The 27,438-nt window shown below is 50.0% G+C and overlaps 2 protein-coding genes across 3 annotated transcripts in view; both read right to left on the bottom strand.

The window, feature by feature from the left end:
* Positions 1-27,438, bottom strand: part of FZD3 (frizzled class receptor 3) — a 42,520-nt gene that overhangs the window by 3,468 nt on the left and 11,614 nt on the right. Inside the window, exons 3-6 of one of the 2 annotated variants that reach the window (XM_083178837.1) lie at positions 17,429-17,625; positions 12,924-13,941; positions 1,209-1,357; positions 196-435 (exon numbers count right to left, since the gene is read on the bottom strand). In XM_083178837.1, the coding sequence (XP_083034963.1) occupies positions 196-435; positions 1,209-1,357; positions 12,924-13,941; positions 17,429-17,625 (1,604 nt within the window). The remainder of the gene's footprint in view (positions 1-195; positions 436-1,208; positions 1,358-12,923; positions 13,942-17,428; positions 17,626-27,438) is intronic. The other variant, XM_083178838.1, reaches the window with a different exon arrangement.
* Positions 1,373-2,457, bottom strand: LOC146062433 (uncharacterized; the record flags this gene model as incomplete). The annotated part of the gene is made up of 1 exon (XM_083174577.1): positions 1,373-2,457. A coding segment is annotated over one exon (1,068 nt), but the record flags the coding sequence as incomplete, so codon positions are not given.

The raw sequence follows: 27,438 nt of genomic DNA, 5'->3' as shown, positions 1-27,438 counted from the left end.
TCTGATGTTTTGCCTCTAGTGTATTGCTTTCACCTATGATTTGACCCTAGTGTTTTCCTGTGGATATAGGAGAAAATAAGTAAATGCAGAAAGTTAGTTCCCTGAGGTAACCTGTAGCTTATTGGCTGCTGAGAACGATGAGACGCTCTGGGCTCTCTGTGTATATGGTGACGGAGTAGCAGGGATCTCACTCACCTTCCGTCCCTGGAGCGGTGCAGGCTGCCGTGGTAACTGCTCATCTTGCTGTGCACGCTCCCCGCTTTGCTTCTCTGGTCATCTATCATAGCCAGCTGGGTGGATGAGGCGTGGGTGGATGTTCCCTGAGTGGAGGTCCCGCGTGATTTCCGGACGATGGGGGTATTCGGGTCCCGGAGCAGGGACTGGGCAAAGTCCGGCGGCTCCTGCAGGACCTGGCGGCTTTCGTTCACACCTCTGCTGAGAGAACGTAAGATGAGAAATGACAAGTTATGTTTCCAGGCGCAGCATGGAAGGCAGAGGGGGCAGGCGGCTGCTGAAAGACCGCCAGCTGCGGTCACTACAGGGAGGTGCTGGCTCCGGCCTGCCTGCGCGCTTCGGGTTGACGTTGATCGTGGGGTGGCATTAACAATTGGGGGGGCCATTTCACACTTCAGGGTGGGTATTTGGGGTCTGTGGGCCATTTAACATTGTTCCCTATGTAAAATCGCGGTAATCGCGTCAATCGCATCGCATGCGATTTTTTGGCTGCATGCGATGCGACCGACGCGATTTTTTTCCTTGCGATGCCTAAGATCAAAATCGTGGGCGCTGTTCTAGGAAACAAGTACCAATTATTTTTTCACCGTTCCCAGGGGAATGTCCAGCGTTTTCATGGGGTCACCCACAAAACTCTGCCCGATGCCTTGCTGTCGCCCTCTTCTCTCCGCTCCTTGTGCGATGAGGTGAAGTGTGTGAAACTCCCCAAAGCTGTCCGATCCCAGGGGTTTGGCCCTAGGTCGGGGGTGTGGCCCTACGTTGGGGGTGTGGCCCTACGTTACGCCGCTAGTAGTCAGCAGTGAATAAGGATTATGGAAATCAATACTGAATGTCTCCGATAATATGGTCTCTGATGCACAATATACAGTCGGACAGCAGATTATAGGGGCCCCTTAGGGACATATTGATGAATGCCCCTTTAGCAGCCCCCGGTATACTGGGTGAGGTTCTAGCCAAGCAGCTTCGGTACTCACTCTTTTTTCCTGCGACCGTGGAAGAAGCTGGCCCACTCGAAGCAGGTCTTCTTACTGCCCACCCAAAACACGGATGGTATGCCAACCACCAGCGCCATCAGGTACTTCATCAGGAAAAGAATGAGGTCGGGGCGGCTCGTCTGCGTCACCTGCAAACACATAAAACAAATAAAATAAGAAATCAATGAACGACTAACGATTTTCTGCGTGACAGCGCGCACCACAGTAATGAATAGTAATTTGATGGCAGCGTGAGGGGACAGGGGAGGGGGCTCTGATGGCAGCGTGAGGGGAAAGGGGAGGGGGCTCTGATGGCAGCGTGAGGGGAAAGGGGAGGGGGCTCTGATGGCAGCGTGAGGGGAAAGGGGAGGGGGCTCTGATGGCAGCGTGAGGGGAAAGGGGCTCTGATGGCAGCGTGAGGGGAAAGGGGAGGGGGCTCTAATGGCAGCGTGAGGGGAAAGGGGAGGGGGCTCTGATGGCAGCGTGAGGGGAAAGGGGAGGGGGCTCTGATGGCAGCGTGAGGGGAAAGGGGAGGGGGCTCTGATGGCAGCGTGAGGGGAAAGGGGAGGGGGCTCTGATGGCAGCGTGAGGGGTAAGGGGAGGGGGCTCTGATGGCAGAGTGAGGGGAAAAGGGAGGGGGCTCTGATGGCAGCGTGAGGGGACAGGGGAAGGGGCTCTGATGGCAGCGTGAGGGGAAAGGGGACTCTGATGGCAGCATGAGGGGAAAGGGGAGGGGGCTCTGATGGCAGCGTGAGGGGAAAGGGGAGGGGGTTTTGATGGCAGCGTGAGGGGACAGGGTAGGGGGTTCTGATGGCAGCCTGAGGGGACATGGGAGGGGGTTCTGATGGCAGCATGAGGGGAGAGGGGGCTCTGATGGCAGCGTGAGGGGACAGGGGAGGGGGCTCTGATGGCAGCGTGAGGGGGACACGGAAGGCAATTCTGATGGCAGCGTGAGGGTAAAGGGGAGGGGGTTCTGATGGCAGCGTGAGGGGACAGGGGAGGGGGCTCTGATGGCAGCGTGAGGGGACAGGGGAGGGGCTCTGATGGCAGCGTGAGGGGACAGGGGAGGGGCTCTGATGGCAGCGTGAGGGGACAGGGGAGTGGGCTCTGATGGCAGTGTGAGGGGACAGGGGAGGGGGCTCTGATGGCAGCGTGAGGGGACAGGGGAGGGGGCTCTGATGGCAGCGTGAGGGGACACGGGAGGGGGCTCTGATGGCAGCTTCAGGGGAAAGGGGAGGGGGCTCTGATGTCAGCATGAGGGGAAAGGGTAGGGGGCTCTGATGGCAGCATGAGGGGAAAGGGGAGGGGGCTCTGATGGCAGCGTGAGGGGAAAGGGGAGGGGGCTCTGATGGCAGCGTGAGGGGACAGGGGAGGGGGCTCTGATGGCAGCGTGCGGAGATAGGGGAGGGGGCTCTGATGGCAGCGTGAGGGGACAGGGGAGGGGGCTCTGATGGCAGCGTGAGGGGACAGGGGAGGGGGCTCTGATGGCAGCGTGAGGAGATAGGGGAGGGGGCTTTGATGGCAGCATGAAGGGAGAGGGCTCTGATGGCAGCTTGAGGGGACAGGGGAGGGGGCTCTGATGGCAGCATGAGGGGAGGGGGCTCTGATGAGAGCGGGAGGGGACAGGGGAGGGGGCTCTGATGGCAGCATGAGGGGAGGGGACTCTGATGAGAGCGGGAGGGGACAGGGGAGGGGGCTCTGATGGCAGCGTGAGGGGACAGGGCTCTGATGGCAGCTTGAGGGGTCAGGGAAGGGGGTTCTGATGGCAGCATGAGGGGACAGGGGAGGGGGTTCTGATGCCAGTGGGAGGGGACAGGGGAGGGGGCTCTGATGGCAGCATGAGGGGACAGGGGAGGGGGCTCTGATGAGAGCGGGAGGGGGCTCTGATAGCAGCATAAGGGGATATTCCACATTGCATTGTTATTGTTAGACAAGAATTTTGCAGCCAGGAGAAATAAAAAAACACAAAAAAAGGAATTTAAAATCTTTGGCTATTAACAGCGTCTCTCGGGGATACTTTATGTTTTACCTCCTGGAACTTGACCAATTAGAACAACTGCGAACCAGCAATATCTATATTGACATTTCTGAAGGGTTTAAACAACAGCAGGAGAAGTCACGGTGCAGGCTAGACTATATTGTCTAGAGTGAGTCTGGCGCCCGCGCAGCGCAGTCTGTGTACACGGTCCCACGGGAGAGGATACAGAACGCACAGCAATAAGTACACAGGGGGTATAATAACCAATGGTTGGTTTTCATTGGATTCAAATAGCTAAAAATCGATGTTCTGTTTCAGGGGATAAAACACACAGGAGTCTATGTACTACTAAACCTTTGAGAGATAAAGTGGACAGGGATAAAGTACCCGCCAATGAGCTCCTAACTGCCACATTACAGGTTGTGTTTGAAAAATGATATGTTCCTCCCCAACTGAGTGTCCGCCTATCATCACGGGGATGCTGTTGGCAACCAAGGACAGATACATAATATCAGCATTTCACAGGCTCAGTACGGGGGTGCGAAAATCCTCAGCGGGGAAGCGGTTATAGAACAAAGGCGTCATCTGTACGGAAACTTAAACATGACGTCAAATAAACTGAAGTGAAAAACAATATTATCACTAACACTGCGGCCTGGTGTAATTCCCCTGACCTGGGGCCTTGTTCCTAGGGTGGTCACTGGCCGCCATAGCAGTCCCAGCAGCTGCTGGTGTTATTAGCTTGTACAGCTGGTGGGGGCTGTGTAGTGGTGTGTTAGGATTATACCCCAGAGAGCGGCTCGTGTAACAAGCAGCTTGTTCTACACTCCCAGGACCTCAAAACATAGGCTGCGCTGTACTGACCGGTATGTGTGCGACCGTCAGATCCTCTGTGTGTGTGTTTGTGGGGGGGGTGGGGGATGTGGTTCTTTGCAGGAACGCAAAACCAATATTTAACCCTTTGAGTGCCACGTGAATTTATCAAAATGAGTGTGAAAATTGGCAAGCAAACATAAGATCAGGGGCACATGCCCTCTCGGTGATGCCCCCTGGCACAGCGTTCGTGTGACACTGCCGGCACAGCATGCTGCGGGTACATAGCGCTCCTTAGCAGACGAGGTCATTGTGTACTTCCTTACAGAGCCGCACAATGCTGGATACAGGCGTTTGGTAATTAGCTGAAGCCGTAGAAGCCTTTGCACGCGAATTCTTTTGTACAACGCTAAGAATACCACTTGTGCAACCAATGCCCACAGCAGGCCTACAATAACAGCCCCCTCCTTGTACATACGGAGTGTAAACTTACATCCACCCAACGTATCAGTTACCTGGCTGTGTGACAGCCGCGAGGATATGCTGCTCTGTACATGGAGTGTTCTTCATTTGTGTGACAAAGATCTACAGCCTTAGGGTCTATGGGGGAGATACAGTAAACAAAAATTGCGGTAAAACCCTGTTTTTTTTGCAGCATTTTCATTTGCAGTATAGACCCAACGCCGGGGCTTAGCTTCCCTTTGCGATACTAATCACATTTGTTAGTACAAATGCGATTAGTAGAATTGCGATGTGTGGCGGGATGTACCAGCACTGCTGGGTACATCCCACCCTATGAACTAAGCATTGTAGAGAGATAAAGTGGAGAGTGGAAAAGTACAACCCAGGTTTAAAATGTCAGTTAGGAGCTGATCAGTTGGCACAGATTTATTAAGCTTGGTGAAGCAATAACGTGGATGGTACTGTATCACCGGCCAATCAGCTCCCAACTGTCATTTTTGTCAGCTCCCAACACCATCTGTAACAAGACCAGCAACTTTATGGCTTCACAATGACAATAATTCTGGTTAGTAATGTTTGGAGTGTGCGTTCTTCCAGCAGTTACTCACATTCGGGTTTGCCTGAGACCCTGTTACTAAAGTTGCCCGTAGTTATTAGTGCGCCGGATCCAGGAGCGCGATTGTAAACGTAAAGCCAATATCCTTATGTCACTGATAAAGCAGACGGCTGAGCTAGTGATCTGCGCACTAAGGGCACTGACACGTGGCCACATGTGTGCTGGGGAAGGAGAGTCACTCATCCCGTATATTATTACAGCCAATCCCCTGGGAGCACATTCTAATATCACTGTGACTCTACACGTGTGCTGGAACTGCAAGTCCCAGCATGCCCTGCCAGCATATGGAAGGCCCAGGGAAGCCAATATCTGGTATGATAAAAATAAATATTATGATCCATACTGTATTGGGACGATAGCAGATCAATAGGACGTCACAATATATGGTGGGCATGCGCACTGTCGACACAGCCAACAGGTCAGCAGCCGCACTTTACGACAGGTGGAATTTGCGCAAAAATGCTTGCCAACAAAATTAGCGAATTTCGTCCGGGAGGGGTGCGGGAGGCAGTGCCACCGTCTGCATTGTAACGCGGTGGCAACTCACAGCTTCGCATGGAACTGGATTGACCCCGTTGAGTTTAGTACCATTAACCCCTTCGCTGCTGCGGGCTCTGTCACCGCTGTACTGGGCTCATTGTTACCCCAATGTTTGCACTTGTCACATTCATGTTTGTACGCAGAAATGACAGTGCGACAAAGCCTAGAACTAGGGAATGTAACGCACGAAATGACGGGACCCTTTTTTATTTGTCACAATAAGTCGGAGATTTGCCCCCCCCCCCATTTTTATTTCTCTGTGTGTATGTGCTGTATGTCATTGGTCTGGGGATCCCCAATAACTACTTAGGGGAACATTGTTTCAAAGAGAAGACTCCCCGCTATCAAACAAACATCCTTCCAACTGTATTCGGGACAGTATGGGGGTGATACGGAACATGGGATCCCTGTCTATAGAGAACATAATGCAGTATGTTGGGGGTTATTCAGACCTGATCCCACGGCTGTGAATTTGCAGGTTGAGCAATCATCGATAGATTGCTCATGCATATGGTTTGTAGCGCGCATGTGCGAGGACGTCCTGTGGTAAAATCGTGCTACTTTTTTGATCGACGGCCGTATGCCAGCTGATTGACACGAAGCCGGCGTTTCTGGTAACTGGACATTTTCTGGGAGTGTCAAGGACAATGCAGGTGGCCCAGGGGTTTGGCGGGAGGGTCTGTGACGTCAGCTCCGGCCTGATCTGATTTTTATCACAGCACGTCATGCAAGGGGACGCAGTACACATATACCGTGTCCATGGCGATGCCCGATTACATAGACACACAAAAAATCATAAAAAACTTATATTGATCTTTTGAATGTCGACCGTGCCTATGTCAATCATAACCTTGAGTCAGCATTTTGGCAGCGTTAACCTAGTCACTGTCGACTATTAGTGGTCGTCCTAGTGACTGTTGACGTACACATTGTCAAACTACTGTTTTTTTTTCAACGTTTTAGGAGCCCAAGGGCATTTACATAGCATGGAATAGGTAGAGTGGCAGCCATTTTCTTGTAGCACAAATCCTCCTTATTCATCTGTACAGTGTTTTTCCCATGGTGGGTGGAGAGTCAGTAGGCCCATCCTCAGGGAGATTGCTAAACTCTTCACGGAATTAGGGAGATCGCCTCCTCTTTAGGGAGTCTCCCTTACATCTAGGCAGAATCCACAAAATATATAGTAATATTTGCCCTCGTCCCCCGAGATGTAACTTCAATGCAAGTAAACAAGATCTGTTTACCTGTGGATGGAGTGATCATTCTAAGAGCTCACTGGAAGCGGCGCCACCCAAGATTCAGGCCATGTCCGGTACTGCAGCACAAAATGGAATACTTGTCACATCCAGGTCCATTCTATGTCACAATAGTGTCCTGTTCCAGAGGACAATGATGAAATACTGTCTGCGTGTTAATTAAGCCGGGCTTCCTGTGTATACCCAGGATTTTCATTACTCCCAATCTATCAAACTGACCTGGCTGTGAACTAGGCTTTTAGTGGGAATCTCGCAATAAAAAGCCATTGTCTGCAAGCCAGTTTCATCTTTGTCAGGGAAAATGATGAATGAAATGTTTTATTGAAGGAGGCAGAGGAGAGAAGTGCTGAATCTTATCTGCCTGTAACCAAACACTTAAAGAAAGTCTCTAATTTAAAGTTCTGCCAGCCCGGCCTTGTCCCTTTATCTGCGCTCCTCTCCAGAACTTTGCTCAGCCACCTCGGGAGAGACAAGAGCGATCGTCTGAGATTCTGCCCTCCATATCATATTCCGGCAGGAGAGAACTGCGGCTACGCCAAACTGGATATTCTGGTTCTACGCTGACCTCCAGTCTACCCAAGAAATCTCGTACTCTGGGGCAGTACATGTCCTGTGTACTAGCAGTGACTGCAGGGTATAGAAGGTTATTCTACACATCTGCAATTCCACTCTAGCTCTGCACAACCAATTCTGCATCTGCAGGGTAACTACAAGGCCTGGGATGGGGCAATAGGGTGGAAGTATATATGTGCAACAGGGTACATCTCTGTATTATATACATGGCGATGGGTGGCATCTGTGCGTCATATGGCTACCTGGTAAATGGTGGTTGTTAGTGCACATATGGCTGGTAATTTGGGGGTAATGGTGCACATATGGCTGATAATTCAGGGGTGTTGGTGCACATATAGCTGGTAATTTGGGGGTGTTTGTGCACATATGGCTGGTTTGGAGGTGTTGGTGCACATATGACTGGTAATTTGGGGGTGTTGGTACACATATGGCTGGTAATCTGGAGGTGTTGATGCACATATAACTGGTAATTTGGGGGTGTTGGTGCACATATGGCTGGTAATTTGGAGGTGTTGATGCACAAACAGCTGGTAATTTGGAGGTGTTGGTACACATATGGCTGGTAATCTGGAGGTGTTGATGCACATATGGCTGGTTTGGAGGTGTTGGTGCACATACAGTATGGCTGGAAATTTGGAGGTGTTGGTGCACATATGGCTGGTTTGTAGGTGTTGGTGCACATATGGCTGGTAATTTGGGGGTGTTGGTACACATATGGCTGGTAATCTGAAGGTGTTGATGCACATATAGCTGGTAATTTGGAGGTGTTGGTGCACATATGGCTAGTAATTTGGAGGTGTTGGTGCACATATGGCTGGTAATCTGGAGGTGTTGATGACCATACAGTTGGTAATTTGGAGGTGTTGCTGCACATATGGCTGGTAATTTGGAGGTGTTGGTGCACATATGGCTGGTAATCTGGAGGTGTTGATGACCATACAGCTGGTAATTTGGAGGTGTTGGTGCACATATGGCTGGTAATTTGGAGGTGTTGATGCACAAACAGCTGGTAATTTGGAGGTGTTGGTGCACATATGACTGGTTTGGAGGTGTTGGTACACATATGACTGGTAATTTGGGGGTGTTGGAGCACATATGGCTGGTTTGGAGGTGTTGGTACACATATGACTGGTAATTTGGGGGTGTTGGAGCACATATGACTAGTACTTTGGGGGTTGTTGGAGCAGTTTATGACTTGTAATTTGGGGGTGCAGTCAGAATATGGATTGTGAGCTGATAATTGCGCCGTAATGGCCCAGCTGATACATGTGCAATAATATTACCAGCCTATGTGTAATATACAGGTCACCTCCGCTGGGACACTACCAGCCTATGTGTAATATACAGGTCACCTCCGCTGGGCCATTACCAGCCTATGTGTAATATACAGGTCACCTCCGCTGGGCCATTCCCAGTAAGCTACGATCCCGTCTAATGGGTTTAGCAGAGATTTGTCTTCCGTAGAGGCGACGCTGTGACACAGAGGTGACGAGGGACGCCATTTGTGATGCTGACATTTTCTTTCCCTGTTAGATTTTAGGGTTCACTTAATAAAGTGATGCTTATATGCATCAGCTGAGACTCTCAGATGCTGCCTTTATTGTGCCCAGCGAGTGCAAGCTCTTCTGTCACTGCTACAGGTGCAATGGTGAGACCCCCGGCTACCTCTATCGTACGAGTGCAAGCTCTTCTGTCACTGCTGAAGGCCCAGGATACAGCCCCTCAGCTATGTCACTACGGAAGGTCGCCTCCTGCTCAGAACGGCACCGTGGGGCCTGCTGGATAGGGAACATGTTCTTATTCCACACATCTCATTGAATTACCCCTCACCCCTTTCCATTCTGTGTGGAGCTGGGGTTCCTGGGCACGTTACTGTGCCTGACCGGTCTACTGTGTGCAAAGTTCATTAGATCGGGTTTACTAGGTCAATAAAAATGTGCATTAAACTGCAGCAACCAATGAAAAATCTGCTCCCATTGTGCAACTTGCACTGTGACCACCATCTGCTTATTTCTGATTGGTTACAGTGGGTTACGGCATTTTTGCAGGCCGTGCTCTTTGTTTGCACAACTCACTTATTTCTGTCATAAAACTCATCAACATGTACAGAAACATAGCTGGGAAAGTATTGGGAGATATTGGTGTGGGGTGAATGCAAAAAACATGGTGGAAATGTTTTACTGTAACCCACAGCAACCACACACCGACCTTAGGCAGAACAGCAAGTTACTGCCAGCAGGGTTATAGCACATCATTGTGTTCTGCACCCGACTCAATAAGCCCTATTGCCTATTATACTTGATTACAGCTGCCGGAGCGCTCTCTGTATTGCGGTGACATTCCTGCAATAATATGTGGCAGGAGAAATGTATTTACATGAGAGGTAAATGATTTATGGTCACTGGCGATTAGCGGGATAAATCCCGGAGAGTGTTTGTACTATGGATATATATACAATTTACACCAGAGTATACACTGGTCCTTGGGACCTGTAATATACGACATAGCCTGATTCAGTATTGTACGCAATACTAATGTTTACGAAGATGGCCGATTACTGGTCTGTTTGGGAGTGACTGGGGGCAAAGACAACCCAATGCATTGTTTGCTTGCAGTTACCCACCTACGCTACAAACATTAGATAGAGGGGGTTATTCTGATCTGATTGATACGCAAGGCTGCAAATTCCGCACCCAGCAGGAATTGGCCGGAGATGACCAAATTCTGGGGTTGGGACACATCAGCCTGTCCCTCACTATGGCAACCAGTAGATTTCACAGAGGGAGTTTATTCGGAGATCACTCTGGAGGAACACGTCAGTACCTCGTCCGGAATAAAGCGCACAGCTTCGGTTGATTTCTGGGGCGAGGATTAGGGATCTGATACCTACAGGAACCCTCACTCAGCACGGTCACGCCGGCTGAGGGCTGGCACGGACCTCTCAGGAAGTAGACATCTTTATAGACCTGGAGGCCATCCAGCACCTCTGTAACCCGTACGAGACAATAAAGTGTATAGGAACGACTCTACCTGTACGTGGCCTTTTCTGCCACCTGATGTAACACAGAAATATATTTACTCTCTCGTGGCGTCTGCGGATGTCACCTCACTTTCCAGGTCACCTGTCAGAAGAGATGTCTCCCGGGGATGAGACTGGCTGAATTAGGCCTTTGTTCTGCATTTCATTCTTTATATCTCCCAGCAAACAATAAATCCAGGATGACATGTTCCTGGCCAGGCCTTGTGTGACAGGAGAACGGAGAGCTCTGGGACTACAGACGTGACATTACGCAGGAAGCCCCTTCTGGAACCAGGATGTCATTAGCTATACTGATTTATCCGGCATCCCCCCCAGTAATGGTAATCAGTCAGTCCCCTAATCAGTATCACCGAATGTGCCCGGCAGCATCCCAGTGCTCCCAATATAATTACACCGCAGTATTTACACCTGCGCCTCACCCCACGGGAGCTCCTCGGTGCTGGGTACTGGAGAAGCAGAATTTGGTGCACCCCCACCCACTATATCAGCGCTGGCAGCAGCAGGGGGAGGTTGAGTGAGGCGCCAGTGTTTATGTGCGTGTGTGTGTGTGTGGTAGTGTTGGGAACACACAATAACACAGGACATATCTGGAACATCAGGCTTGGGAGGAAATGAACGGTGGCTGTTTGTATCCGCCAGAAGGAGGACATAAAGCTGTCACATTACAAGGCAGATGCATTTACTAATGACCCGGACCCCATAATCATACCCAAAGCATTGCACGCTGTAATCACGTACGCCCCCTATTATGTCAGTCATGCGATGTATCGAGTAGGGAGGGGCAGATTTATCGGAGACTAGACCAGGGATGGGCAATAAGCGGCGCTCCAGCTGTTGATGAACTACACATCCCAGCATGCCTTGCATCAGTTTCAGCATGGCCAACTTGCAAAACTAAGGCAAGGCATGCTGGGATGTGCAGTTCATCAACAGCTGGAGGGCCGCTTACTGCCCACCCTGGACTAGACGATGATATCATATAAGGTAATGTATCATCTATTAGGCGTATCCAAGGTCTAGGCCTCATCTCAGAATCACATCCAGGTCAAAGGTGAAAGGAGCATGGGGTCATGGGGTCGACTAGCATGAAGGTTGACCACTGAAGGTCAACAGGGCTTAGGTTGACACCTGAAATAGGTTGTCATAGCTAAGGTCAACCAGATCGAAAGGTCGACACAAGCATCAGGTCGACAATTGGAAGGTCGACAGTCAAAAAGGTCGACATGAGCTTTTCACGGTTATTTTATAGACGACATGTGCCGACAGGCGGTATTTCATACCCTACCATGCACTCTCTTAGGAGAAGAGCGTCTTCTGTCGGGTCATAGGCCACGTGGGGATCTCAGGTGGTTCCTCAGTGGCCACCTAAGGTGGAACTGGTGCGGCGGATGGTGTAAAATCAGTGGGGGGCGCAGGATTCCTTTAAGCACTAGCTGAACATACATACATCATATGCGAAAGGACGGTAAATGATGTATCGTATGCGATCTTGTCACCTGGCAGCTGACGGGTAAGTTGATACCTCACCTTCACTCTCTCTCTCTGCACGGTACATCTGCCCCACCTGCTCTGCAACATGGTTTTGCCTATTTTGAGAACAAATTTGCCCTGCACTCAGGTCTGAATTAGGCCCATAGTCTCCCACTAGCATGCGGCTTCTGCGGCCTACAACTACAGCCACTTTGTGAGGACAACTGTCCGGCCAGGGAGACCTACAGGCTGATATAATGTACCCCCCTCGGAGAGGTCCGTCCCTATGGCCCTGACACAGGTTAATGTGTAAACTCAGTGTTTTCATCTTGGCAGCCGAACGGTGTTTGTTTAGCGACATGAAAGGAGTCTCCTCCATCTGCTGTACACTGCGCACAGGTCGGCACCTCGATCATGGTCTGATGCCCAGTGCCTCGTCCACACTCAATGCCAGAGGATAGTAACCCTTCTCCGTCATGGCCTGATTAAAGTGGCTGCAGAACCAGACGGTAGTTAGAGAGACGAGACATTTCCCCCAGCGCACTGCAGAGCACCAGCACGGAGATGCTACATGATCATAGAACTAGATGATATATATATATATCTGCAGAGATAGGACTAAGCTTCCAGGCCGCGGTAAGGCTTCTCTGCCCCGGCGGTAATTACTTATTATTCCGTTACGGTGCTCAGTAACACTGCCGGGGTAACACTGGCACAGACAATATACTCTCTGTTATTGTTATGCCAGTGCCGCCCCCTTTTCCGTATGATGTTACCATAGCAACCAATCAAATTCTCTCTATCATTTCTCCAGCGCATCATAGAAAATGATTGACCGAATCTGGTTGGTTGCTACTGGTAACATCACCTCTTTTATTTTTAGAAGCTTTTGTAAATTTACCCCTGAAAAAGCAAGTCACATAATGAAGGTTAGTTACTATCAATGCAAAGAGGTATCCAACCTTACCTGGAATGGGCAGGGGATGTGGTAGTCTCTGCAACGCTCTTTCATCCAGGTTTTTTCCCACACCCCACGGTACGCCTGCTCGTAGAAATAGCATCCAATCACCACCAGCAGGGGTACAAGGTACAAGACGCTAAACACGCCAATGCGGATCATAAACTTCACCAGTTTGTCCTGGTTTTCCTTCTCCAATGGGATTTCTATCCGCACTCGGTTCAAAGAAATAATCCCGGCCAAGAGAAGGGACACGCCAACCACGACGTTGAGGCAGAGAGGAGCCAGGACAAAGTATCTCAATGCGTGGACATCGTACAGGCCTACAAAACACACTCCACTTATGTTGTCCCCTTCAATTTTGTTCAAGGCCAGCAAGATGATGGTCAGCGTGCCCGGAATGCCCCAAGCACTAGCGTGAAAGAACAGTGCTTTCTTCTCAATGGCTTCGCTCCCCCATTTTGGAACAGCCGCCAAGAACCAAGTGATGGTTAGGATGACCCACCATACGCTGCCAGCCATGGTGAAGAAGTAGAGGACCATGAAGAGCATGGTGCAGGCCTTGTTGTGAGATCCTTGGGTCACACTGGAGGCTTTGAACTGGCCGGGGCTCGAAGCGTTGCACGCCACCCGATCCTCCAGTAGGAAGCCAATGAAGAAGATCAACGACACCATCATGTAGCAGACGGCATAGAATATGATGGGTCTCTCGGGGTAGCGGAACCGGGTGACGTCAATAAGGAATGTCAAGAAAGTGAACAACGTGGCCGAGAGACAAACGATCGATATTACTCCAATGAAGTATCGAGCGAAGGAGAGCTCTTCCCTCCGGAAATACATGTGTGGGCAGGGCGGGGAACAGTCACGCACTCCAAGGAAAGAGTAACCCAAGTCGGGATCGATTTTTAGCTCCCTGGGGCAAAAAAAGCCGTAGTCCCGATGCACTTCTAGAGGGGTGTCGCCTGTGGGCTCTGTGGAGATGCTGATGTCCACCATTCGGGGGTAAGGTTCGTCACAATCTGGGAATCTAGAACACAACAAAAAAGCAGGACACAATTAATGACACAATTAATGAGAAGTCTTCGGCAGCTTTACGGGTAGTGACTCTCTGAGACCAGAAGAGGACCTTTGAGGTCCATAAATGGCTAGCCAGAATCAGGCCGAAGATCAGTGTATGCATTATCCATGATCAAGCACAGCGCTGCTCATGTAGATCGTGGGAGGGTAAATGACCACAACCAGTTTGTACCCTGTCATCATTAATTACCCGTCACGTAACTGCCGCCATCTGCCAAACGCATCGTCAGGACAGGTCCATATGGCGCAGCTTGAAAACCAGACACTTACTTTCTCTTTTGAAAGGAGGAATTATGTATGAATATTCATGAGACTGCCGCCTATCATCTCACTAAGGAGGAGACGTATCAAAGCTTGGAGAGAGGTAAATTGTAGGGAGACTGTATAGTAGCAGCCAATCAGCCCCTAACTGTCACGTCAGGGCTGTGTTTGTAAAATGACCGCTAGGAGCAGACCGTTTGTTATTTTCTCTCTCTCATTTACGCTCATGCATAGTGCCAGATCCAATCACACGATCCGTTCGCAGCGCGGTCTTGCATGCAGCTCTGAAATTGGGATGGCCATCGGTGCAGTCGCCATCGACGGCGATTCTGCAACCAGCCATCGATAGTTACAAACTATGTGATGGGCAACCATTGATAGTTTTAGCTATCAATGGTCATCCATTCTCTTTGACTGCCTGGCCCATAGGCCAATCAGAAAGTGAGGGTGGGGCTTCAGGGTTCTCATGGGGCGGAGCTCCCATCAACTTAAAAAAAAAAAAAAAAAAAAAAAGAAACATCGTTTCTGCTGTGCCATCGATGTAGGGAAACCATCTGGTTCTCCGCCATTGATGGCAAAAGTATTTTATGTCGGCCATAAACCATTGATGATATTGAATCATCGATGGTAAATGATTTATTTACAGTTTCTTATATAGCGCAGCAGATTCCGTTGCATACCTCCCAACATTTGAAGTCACTCCGTCGGGACAAGTGGTGCGCTGACATTTAGGGAAAGCGGGGTGGCCTACCAAAAGGGGGCATGGCCTGTACCTGCAACACTGCTGCAAGGCCACTCCCCCGTTTTCACCGCTGTGGGGGCATGCCCAGCAGATCCATGAGCTGGCTGCAGGAATAGATGCTGTGCGCGTGCACACAGCGCCTATTCACGGACGATATGGGGGGACTCCCTACTGCCCCCCCGCGGGACACTGCCGGCCACGGGAGGGACTCGGGAACGTCCCAAAAAATCGGGACGTTCCAGCAATAAGGGGGACAGTTGGGAGGTATGGGTTGCGCTTTACAATTGTAGACTGGGTAACAACATCCCTACTCTGAAACAGCACCACTTTGTGGGGGAAGCAATTCTATGCACACCAGAACCCTGCCTGAGGTAAATCAGCCTCTAACTGAGAATTACAGGTAGAAGGACGTTGCCCACGGACCTATTATAACAGCAGTGTATGCAAACGACAAGCACATCCTGTTCTGTTGCATTATGGGAAATGCCCACTAAATATAAGAGGATTTATAATTGCTGTGAGTAAAAATAGCCATCCATGTTTGCTGTGATTTATCACGGTTCCCCTGCACCATTCTCTGACCTCCTGTGGCCTTATTTACAGCGGACACATCCTCGCCCTGATTTACTAGCACTCTACATCCCCCCTTCTATAAGCAGTTATCTCTGAGACAGCGGGGAGCCCGCAGTAACAGGTGGAGTCCTATTACACACATACCAAAGCCAAAATAAGACAAATACTAATTAAAGTAATGTAAAAGTGATCGTTTAGTAACACTGGGTGCGATCAATGGAGAGTTGTATGGAATCCATATTTATTATTCTGGAGCGCATGCAAGTTACGCTACGCACTTTGAAATTAGTATCGGGCACATTATGACCACCCGGGCACGTAATGCTGTAGTCATGGCTGCACTTTTATGGAGATGGATCCACAAAATCCTTCCTCCTATATGAGCATTTTGGCCTCATAACCGCTTCCGGAGACATACCTGCCTACGCTCTCCTATGGCAGAACATCTTCTTTAGCCGTTACCTCCCAGTCACCGCTCAGGAACGCCCCCTTACACGTTCGATTCCGCCAGTGTCTGTACTGCGACTGTATGTACAAAATCGTGACACAAGCGGCTCAGACGCGTGCACAGATAAAACAGTGTCTGCGTAGATATTGCCTCCGACTCCGAATTAGACCCCATGCGGTGTGTAGGGTTTACGCTGTTTATATTGCGTGTCTCTGGTGTCTGCAATTTTGAGTGTCAAAAATAACTGAAATTCCAAAGCATTTCTGGTATTGTCGTTAGGCTATTGCTTGGTGTGACGCTGCCACGGGATTGGGACAGTCTTACAAAATGGAATACTTCGGACTTGGTGAATTTATATTTATTGATTCTCAGGAAACCAAACACTGTATTTCAGCACTAAACTATTCAGTTTTGGAATCATAAAGCACAGAGTGTTCCTGGCGCGACCTCTCCCCTCTAGGATAATTTATGGAAGCAGACGGTCTCTCAGCTGTCTACATCTCAGCCTCCCTGACCATAAAAGTGCATCGTTCCCAGAGCAATTACAGCCCTGGTCAGAGATGTGCTACCACAAGGGGGTACCTAGAAAATGTGCCGTGCCTTCAAACGCTGCAATATTGTGAGAATTCAGGTTATGAATTTTCTAGGACCCAACGACATCGCTAACGGACAAAAGCCCTTATTCTGGTTCACTCACAAAGGAAAATTCCTTCTCAAATGGACAAAACCATGTGCACTGCAGGTGGGGCAGATGTAACATGTGCAGAGAGAATTAGATTTGGGTGGGGTTTTACTTCAAAGTGAGATCTAACCCCACCCAAATCTAACTCTCTCTGCACCTGTTACATCTGACCCACCTGCAGTGCACATGGCTTTGTCCATTTGAGAAGGAATTTGCCTTTGGGAGTGAACCAGAATAACCCCCAAAGTTCCTTGTGCCCCATGCTCCTTTTTTTTGTTATCTTTAGCTCACAAAATGGTTTATAGTGAACAAATAGCTTCCTTCTTATGGGTATTGCTTCAGCTCACAAAATGGCTGCCTCGGTGTAGAAGCTGGTCTATAGTGAACCAATAACTTCCTTTCCATGGATATTGTCTCATTTCACAAAATGGCTGCCTCAGTGAAGCAGCTGGTCTGTAGTGAACCAATAGCTTCCATTCAATGGACATTGGCTAAGCTCCAAAAATGGCCGCCTCAGTGAAGATGCTGGCTTCTAGTGAACACACAAATACTGCTCTACTAAAACCTAGATACTATTGAACGGAGACGGCCAATAAAATGGCCACCTCAGCGGAAATGCTGCTTTCTAGCAAGCCAATAGCTATGACATCATTTTAGATGACACAATTACTGCCTAACTCCTTGCCTAAAAACAAAAAAAGGCTAAAAAACCACCATAACTAATACTTTACCTGCTACACTCCATTTCCTCTGGCCATGGCACACCAAACATTTCCAGGAGCTTATGACATTCATTGTAGGCCCGCTGACACAACCTGCGGCACGGGAGCGTCACCCGCCCATACTCGGTGCAGACGGGCGCGTACAGGGCACACAGGAAAGGCCGGAAGTCTTTGGAGCACTCCAGATTCACCATGGGGTGGAAGGGCTGAAACACAAAGAATACATTGCAGATGAGCCTGTGCACATACAGCGCACCCATCATGTACAGAATGGGATAATTAATAGCACAAATCACAAGCAGGTTTGTGAACAACAGCAGTCATGAAATGTGACACCTCCGGGCGACGCCAGAGACGGGAGCACACGTGTGAATAATTCATTAGCATGTTTTGGATAGATTAATTAGCATTGAATAATGTCATTTTCTTATATGTCACCAGGAGACGAGGCAATCCGGCACCTGCTCACACTGGAAGAACGCACATAAATCTGACAGAATTTCCATGTTCATCATCTCAACAATAGAGTGCTGACATAACGACGCAGATGAAAAGCTGACGTGTAGCAACGTCGTCAATTGGCGGTGCAGCTGCTGGTTGTGCATAATGTTGTAAAACTGTGGGTTGCGGCTGTAAGAATGTCCTAATCCCTATGCCTGACCCTAAACCATAGCAAAATACCAAAATTTTACTTGTCAACACAGTGAACATGTCGACATTTTGCAGATGTTGACACTGTAGGTGGCATTTTCATGAATGTTGGTCAAGCACAAAATGGCTGCCGCCACTGTGTGTAGACTGAGGAGTGTGTACACTGTAAGGTGACACCTGACATCTCCCGTATCAGCGAGGCAGCTAATTAGCTAATTAACTATAATGGTGGCAGACTGGAGAAACACGGTTGTAGTTAGACTGAGTACAAGTGATGTGTCGATCATGGTGGACGCAACGTCCTACAGAGTCCAGAAACTCAACATATGGCATTCACACTGGTTAATTAGGTTCCTGGCAGTGTGCTTTCTCCAGCTGGCCACACCACAGGGGAGACAATATCAGCACGTCATTAACATCACAAGCATCCCGCCTCAGCAAGCCCACACACACACATATGTAGCAGGGATGTTCAACATGCGCCCATCCACCTGCTGTGGAACTACACATCCCAGCATACCCAAACACGGTTCTGGCATGCCCTAATAGCAAAACTGTGGCAGGACCTGCTGGGATTTACAGTTCCACAGCTGCTGGAGTGCCACAGGTTGAATACTTCTGCCCTGAAGTTTAGAAAGTAAAATCATTGATATTTATTTCCTTGAATTTCCAGCAGGAGATGCAACATGGATGTCAGGAGGATTAGATGTCGCTTCTAGTGACCCTTACACACAGTTTCCGACTATCTGGCTGCCCGCACCACAGCGAGTGGTGTTGCGGCTTGGCTTAGGGGGTGGTACAGGGGCGACTGCATCATTGTGGCCACGCCCCCAATAAACAATATCAAGCTTCACTGTTTTGTCCCAGCCAAAATGGACACCTTATTCTGGTCACGCTGCGAAATTCCCAGCGTTGTGTGTGGATTATACGCCACCCGCCACTCACACAGCCACTCAAAGTGCTTTTACCAATAGCAATCAAAAGTGACTCTCATCTAACCAGTGTGGATCAGAAAATAAAAATGTACCAGTTGCTATGGGATACAGCTTTTTTTCTGTGTTCATTAAGATTACCTCCTGGAATTATGTATGTGAGGGAGGATTTTCGGACATGTGGGCTGTGCAAAGGAACAGGCCTGCGATGCTGGAGGTAATATTTCATGCGGTGGGGTAAAGAGGTTTGGTTACCGGTGCTAGTAACCGGAACAAGTGCAGGTATTAGGAGGAGAGATCGAATTTCACAACAATACCTCAGAGCCAGAACCAGTGAGTCAGGTGCGCTGGTTCCGGTGCCAGGCCCAGGGAAGGTGGGAGACACTGTATTCGGATGCCTGACAGGCAATGTCTAGGTCGACAACATATGGTAAAAGGTTGACATGTCAATAGTCGACACAAAAACAGATCAATATAGTATAGCTGCAATGTTATAAGCACACTTGGAACACGCCAAGGCAGTAATTAAAACTATACTAAGGTCCCTATCCCTAGATCGACAGTAATGAAAGATAGACGCAAGTGTTAAGTCGACTGAAACATGGTTGACAATCACAACGTCGGCATTAGTTTTTCATGTTTTTTTGGGGGGTGCAGCTGGACTTGGTTCATACTTTACTATCCAAGTGGAGATAGTTAGATTAGAGTAGACTGCCGGCATTGCTGGATATCAGGGCTGGGGGCTTTCCCAGGCAGTGGCTGATTGATGGTGATGGACCCAGGATTTGGGAGCTGTGTTCAGGTATATGAGCAGTCAGTGACCCCAGAGACAGGGCGTGAGAGAACCACTGACTCACACAGGGAACGTTCTGCTGAGCACATCTGCCCCCATACTGGAGGCACTGAGTCGGAGAAAGCTGTGGCACCTAAGGTTAAATCTATTGTTGCTTACAGAAGAGCCAGGCCGGCGGGAAGATTCAGGGCGACCATATTACCCAGGTCCTGTCAGCACTGTCAGCGAGCTAGAGATGAGCGTCATCATGAGGGTGCGGCAGTGCACTGTATGAGGGCAGTGTGGGGATGTATGCCAGGGTGCAGTGCCATATAGACATTTGTATGCAATCATATACAGGAGGATGGACGAGCGCTTGTATCGGATATCGTTCTAACAGGCACTCCTTCCATAGGGGACTATAGGGACATAATGGCGGTTACATTAGGGCATTAGCTACAGTGGCCTTCAGGAGAAAGCCCAAAGCCATCAGGCCCTCAGATTGCAGGGGAGCGATCAGGCCCTCAGCCTGCGGGGGAGCGATCAGGCCCTCAGATTGCAGGGGAGCGATCAGGCCCTCAGATTGCAGGGGAGCGATCAGGCCCTCAGATTGCAGGGGAGCGATCAGGCCCTCAGATTGCAGGGGAGCGATCAGGCCCTCAGATTGCAGGGGAGCGATCAGGCCCTCAGCCTGCGGGGGGAGCGATCAGGGCCTCAGCCTGCGGGGTAGCGATCAGGGCCTCAGCCTGCGGGGGAGCGATCAGGGCCTCAGCCTGCGGGGGAGCGATCAGGGCCTCAGCCTGCGGGGGAGCGATCAGGGCCTCAGCCTGCGGGGGAGCGATCAGGGCCTCAGCCTGCGGGGGAACGATCAGGGCCTCAGCCTGCGGGGGAACGATCAGGGCCTCAGCCTGCGGGGGAACGATCAGGGCCTCAGCCTGCGGGGGAGCGATCAGGGCCTCAGCCTGCGGGGGAGCGATCAGGCCCTCAGCCTGCGGGGGAGCGATCAGGCCCTCAGCCTGCGGGGGAGCGATCAGGCCCTCAGCCTGCGGGGGAGCGATCAGGCCCTCAGATTGCAGGGGAGCGATCACTGCCTCAGCCTGCGGGGGAGCGATCAGGCCCTCAGCCTGCGGGGGAGCGATCAGGCACTCAGCCTGCGGGGGAGCGATCAGGCCCTCAGCCTGCGGGGGAGCGATCAGGCCCTCAGCCTGCGGGGGAGCGACCAGGCCCTCAGCCTGCGGGGGAGCGACCAGGCCCTCAGCCTGCGGGGGAGCGACCAGGCCCTCAGCCTGCGGGGGAGCGACCAGGCCCTCAGCCTGCGGGGGAGCGATCAGGCCCTCAGCCTGCGGGGGAGCGATCAGGCCCTCAGCCTGCGGGGGAGCGATCAGGCCCTCAGCCTGCGGGGGAGCGATCAGGCCCTCAGCCTGCGGGGGAGCGACCAGGCCCTCAGCCTGCGGGGGAGCGACCAGGCCCTCAGCCTGCGGGGGAGCGACCAGGCCCTCAGCCTGCGGGGGAGCGACCAGGCCCTCAGCCTGCGGGGGAGCCATCAGGCCCTCAGATTGCGGGGGAGCGATCAGGCCCTCAGATTGCAGGGGAGCGATCAGGCCCTCAGATTGCAGGGGAACGATCAGGCCCTCAGCCTGCGGGGGAGCGATCAGGCCCTCAGCCTGCGGGGGAGCGATCAGGCCCTCAGCCTGCGGGGGAGCGATCAGGCCCTCAGATTGCAGGGGAGCGATCAGGCCCTCAGCCTGCGGGGGAGCGATCAGGCCCTCAGCCTGCGGGGGAGCCATCAGGCCCTCAGATTGCGGGGGAGCAATCAGGCCCTCAGATTGCGGGGGAGCGATCAGGCCCTCAGCCTGCGGGGGAGCAATCAGGGCTTCAGCCTGTAGCGGGGCAACCAGGACCTTACTGCTCACTGGGTAAAGTGACAAAGGGACATGCAGCCTTCAAGGCACAAGTGGGAAACAAACAGTGCAAAGTTCCTTATTTCTGCCAAAGCAACATCGGATACCTCAAATTGACACCATGTAATGTTATGTCACATAACTGCTTGGTAACCATTGCCATGGAAACCATCTTATTATACATACACAGCCCATAGTGCTATACCCTCGATTGTCTCTTCATCTCTTAGGCCGAAGATAAAAATAAGTCAGTCCATATGATACTGTAAGCACTCGTCTATTGTAGGCGTTTCCTCTGAAATGGAATATGATAAAGATTACAGAGTTCTTCACATTTACATAGCCTAAGGGCGGGATGCACTAAAGTGAAAATGCAGCAAAAAAACATTTTTACACCGCGGCGGGCGAACAATTCCGTAATATCTGGATTTATCGGAATTTATGGGTAAAAAAAAATGAATGATTTACGCACAAGCATTTTCAGGTCACCTTCTGAGGTCATACTGTACACCTAGGGGGAGATGTTTCTAGTACATTATATAAAAGTCATCCTGCGTAAAAAGCGGCTGCAGCGTTTTATGTATCCGACGCCTCAAACTTGTCCACTTTTGTTCCGGTGGAAATTGAAGCGGGCGATTCTACACAGACAGGAGTGCGGCTTTCTAGTCAGGATTTTCGGTTGCAAACTGGTACAAAGATGAGGACACAGATTCCGCTCGCATTTACATTAACAGGGCCTTTGTGCTCTCTCCGTGCCCTCCTCCTCCTCTTACATTGTCATCCCCGTCTCCATGGGAACCCCCCCACTGCCGCTCCTTCAAGCGTTGCGACAGGCGGAGCTTAACTAGGGGTGTGAAAAGGGTACCAAGTCAAAGGCCAGATTTGCCTCCTGAGTCCAAAATGCCAACTTTTGTCAGGCAATGAAAGGAACTGTAGCCATGGGAACTGATTTTGGTCAAAAGATTCTGTGCACAAAGGGATTCCCCATTTAGGAGTAGCACCATGCTCCAGTAACTGGGAAAGATTTCCCGAAGGACTAACTGGTAGTTTTACAATCATAATTAAAAAAAAAAAAAAAATCGACAAGAATATATCCAACAAATCAGTAAAATTAAAATGGATTTTGAGGTGAAATTAAGACAAAATTAAATTAAATGAATTACCAAAATTTTTAAAAAAAAATAAATATTTTGTAGTGAAATAAAGTAAATAAAATAAAATAATAAAAAACAACTTAAAATATGACAAAACAGTGATATAATCTTGCAGTAACAATTGGACACCCTCAGGTATGTTGTCCCGAAACTGCACTTGTATTATTCTTTATTTAATTACATGTACAAATATTTGCTGAATATCAGGAGAAAACGAAGGCACGCCACGGTATGTCTATAGTGAATGAAAATAAAAAAATCCTATTTAGTCACGCACTGAGGTGACACTGAACGCCAGTTTCGCCACAGTCCACCGCGAAGACCAGTTTCCAGCTGGATTGAATGGTTAATATTTGCTCAGAGAGCTTCTACAAAAAAAAAAAATTCTATTATTTAGTTTTAAAACAAACAAATCCGTAGAATTCTCGCAGTAATTTACCCGTGCACACATTCCCCAAACAATTCCTCTTTAAACAATGGGTGACCTGTCCACGACGTGAGGGCGTGGGGACGTGACGGTCTTTCATTACATAGAGGAGAAAATGGAAAACATACAAACGCAAATACACAGCTGCAGTTATAATTGTTAATAAAAAAAATGTGGAGATTGGCGATCAGGGCCTCAGCGTGCGGGGGAACGATCAGGCCCTCAGCGTGCGGGGGAGCGATCAGGGCCTCAGCCTGCGGGGGAACGGTCTATCAGGGGAGACCAGTTTTGGGGCTTTGGGGGTTATTCAGACGTGGTCAGACGGGTGCAAATTTGCAGAGCCCTGTGATCGGGTAATCGTGAGATCCCGCCCTGTGCAAGCGTGTGAATTGATGTGTACAGCTTAGGGAAAATTTCGCCGATCGGCGATTAGCTGCAAATCGATTCACAAGCCGCTCACAACCCAAGGATTTTTTCATTGCCCAGGACTTACTCAGCGGCTGTGATAGAATCAGGCTGATCGGGGGTGGAGCTGATGTCACATGACTTCCCTTCACACTCCTGGCCACACCTGCGTATTACCTGACACTCCCAGATTACAGCCGCTCCCCATTCACTATTACAGGACTTTCATCGGGCTCCTCCCATCCTATGGAATGCCCTTCCACGCACAATAAGACTCTTCGCTAGCCTCCAAACTTTCAAGCGTTCCCTGAAAACTCACCTCTTCAGGCAAGCCTATCATATTTAAGTTCTACACGCATAACCCTCTGAGGCACTTATGTATTATATAGCTTCCCTTCTGGACTTCTCTCTGCTATTACTGATGCCTGTCCTTGTGTTTCCCTCCTATATCCTTATAGATTGTAAGCTTGCAGCAGGGCCCTCCTACCTCCAAGTCTGTCTGTTACCCAGTTTGTTTTATCACTGTCTACTATTGTAAAGCGCAACGGAATCTGCTGCGCTATATAAGAAACTGCAAATAATAAATAATAATAATAATGTAATGATTCCCCAGTGTGTGCAGTGTGTGCGTAGCCCAGGACTTACTCAGCGGCTGTGATAGGATCAGGCTGATCGGGGCAGGCTGATCGGGGCGGAGCTGACGTCACATGACTTCCCCTCATACACCTGGCCACGCCTGCATATAACCTGACACTCCCAGATAACAGCCGCTCACCATGTAATGATTCCCCAGTGTGTGCAGTCTGTGTGTAGCCCAGGACTTACTCAGCGGCTGTGATAGAATCAGGCTGATCGGGGGCAGAGCTGACGTCACATGACTTCCCCTCACACACCTGGCCACGCCTGCGTATTCCCTGACACTCCCAGATAACAGCCGCTCACCATGTAATGATTCCCCAGTGTGTGCAGTGTGTGCGTAGCCCAGGACTTACTCAGCGGCTGTGATAGAATCAGGCTGATCGGGGGCGGAGCTGATGTCACATGACTTCCCACACACCTGGCCACGCCTGCGTATTCCCTGACACTCCCAGATAACAGTCGCTCACCATGTAATGATTCCCCAGTGTGTGCAGTGTGTGCGTAGCCCAGGACTTACTCAGCGGCTGTGATAGAATCAGGCTGATCGGGGGCGGAGCTGATGTCACATGACTTCCCCTCACACACCTGGCCACGCCTGCGTATTCCCTGACACTCCCAGATAACAGCCGCTCACCATGTAATGATTCCCCAGTGTGTGCAGTGTGTGCGTAGCCCAGGACTTACTTGGTGCCCTAGGTACGCCTGTGTTTTCCTTGACACTCCCAGAACGCGGTTACCACCCACAAATTCCTGTCAATCAACTTGTGAATTGCTTGCTAGAAATAATCCTGAATGTGCACTACAAAAATATAGGTTCGCCAAGAAGACTATAATATTTCTACAGCCAATCACAGAGAGCGGCCATTTTCTAGCTGTCCACCAGTCTTTCTTGTTCTAAACCCTCCTATAATAAAATGCCCTGAGCACAGGTATTAATTGGACACGCTTCTACTGAGTAGCTGGACAGGAGCTGTGAGACGGGAGCAGGTTTGGGAGGTTCTCACCTGAGACCTCCAGTCTGGACCTTTGTGTGATGTCTGGGACGGGCTGCCGTCTCCGCTGCTATCTGCCACCACATCACGATACCACTGCTGCCCAAGGCACATGTGTAACAGCCAACACATCACCCTGTGAGGCCTGCTATGCAGTGCCCCATTATGGGCAGGTGTTACGGTGGTTCAGGTCTGGCTAGGGTGACCAACTCATCCCTTTAATCCGGGACACATATTAATTACACAGGTTCTGTGGCTGGCTTTCACCTGGTTTTAAACTGCCACACCTCAAGACTCCATTTCACCTGGTTTTAAACTGCCGCAGAACCTGTGTAATTAATATGTGTCCCGGATTAAAGGGATGAGTTGGTCACCCTAGGTCTGGCTCACAAAGCTTATATCTGCAATGAATTCCTCGTATAGCATCAAAACAAGACATGTGCGCTTCCATTGTTATAGCCGACAGAAGAGCAAGCTTTATGCTATAAAAGGCCCAAAACACCTGCACCCGCCCACCCCGCATCCCTGCTCCTCCATGATTGCTGCTGTGCTATAGCGGAAAGCTGTCCCTAGCTTCCACAGATGCAGTTTGTAAAGAGTTTTCTGGAAATGTTTTGTCTCATGAATCAATATTGTTCCTATCGTCCTATTAAATATAAGATAGGAGGATGCAAAGTCAGCAAAAACAAAATACGATATATCCCACAGAATATGTCATCCGCTGTATGTGGAGAAAATGTGCAGGCAGCTTATCCCCCATCCCCCTGCCCCCCCATGGGCCTAATACCCTTTTCTTTCACAGACTACCCCCCATCTCTTCATAAAAACACAGCAGGATGGGGGATAAAGATTTACAGAGAGCAGACATTGTGGTCCCAGCGGTTGTGGCTCAACTACAGGTCCCAGCATGCCTTGCCAGAGGTGGGAAACATGGCTCTCTAGCTGCTGCGGAACTGCAAGTCCCAGCATAGTGCATGCCAGGGCAGCTGGAGAGCAGAAGGTTCTCTCAGCCTTGTGAAACTCAAACGCGTTTCCATGGAGACCACACCACCATTACTATATGTCATAAACAGGATGGTCTCTGTCACCATGAATGACCCCAGCAGCACACAGCTTTCATGTTACGCTCCCTTCCCCCAGGCCTCTGTTCTGTGCTTCTATATTACAGGTGTCTGGGTGGGGCCGGCCTGATCACAGATAATGTATACACGTATATTAGCATAATGGTGGGAACGGGTGAGAGTTATACCTGGGGACTTACACAAAAACTCTTGTATCAGTATCTAAGTAGAAGCTTCCCTATACATTCACTTACACACTGCGCACTGTTAGGGCCATGGTAGGAACAGAACCCGTGACCTCTGTGCTGTGAGGTAGCAATGCTAACCATCACGCAGTACGTGCTGCCAGATATACGCTGACATACAAGGAGCATATCTATTACAGTCCTTTTGTAGGGTGGATGTAGGAGGTTCCCTTGTTTTGCATCAAAATAGCAGCCCTCATAAGTTGTACTGGAGAGGGATGTATTTAGATCCCTCCCCAGTGTGAGTTCTCTCACATGCATGGTCTGACCTCTCATGGACAGCAGCATTGACGACCCCCGAGCCAACCAGTAAAGTGATTGCATTAGAGATCACCTAAAGATCCCCACACACTGTGCAATTCACCTGAAATTTGGGATTTTGTGGAGATCAATCACAGGAGAAGAGCCCAAATTGCAGGTGAATGACAGCAGGTCCCATGCGATACGTGGCCCCATGGGCATCACATCGGACCCTGTGAGTAACACTGGTCGCAGAAGCAATCGCTGCATCCGGATAGGTTTGGCTGGGATCGCATGCGACCCTGCTGCCCAGGATGGTCCCGGGCGACTTATGGGGGTCTATACTTACACTTAGCAGGGACATGCTCCTGTCACAGCCTCTAACCCCCCTTGATTCTTGTTCCTGAAATTCCCATGTCTTTTAAAGAGTGAAGGAGTTGCTAGTAGCAACCAATTAGCTTCTACCTATAATTGAATGTATTTATTACCAGTTATATAGCGCACACATATTCCACAGCGCAGTACAGAGAATATTAGAACATTCCCATCAGTCCCTGCCCCAGTGAAGCTTACACTCTATATTCCCTACCACATATACAC

This window comes from Crinia signifera, chromosome 3 (assembly GCF_055691185.1).
Source record: "Crinia signifera chromosome 3, ASM5569118v1, whole genome shotgun sequence".
Classification (NCBI taxonomy): domain Eukaryota; kingdom Metazoa; phylum Chordata; class Amphibia; order Anura; family Myobatrachidae; genus Crinia; species Crinia signifera.
The sequence above is the reverse complement of the archived record's forward strand: the minus strand, read 5'-3'. Positions and strand labels throughout refer to the sequence as shown.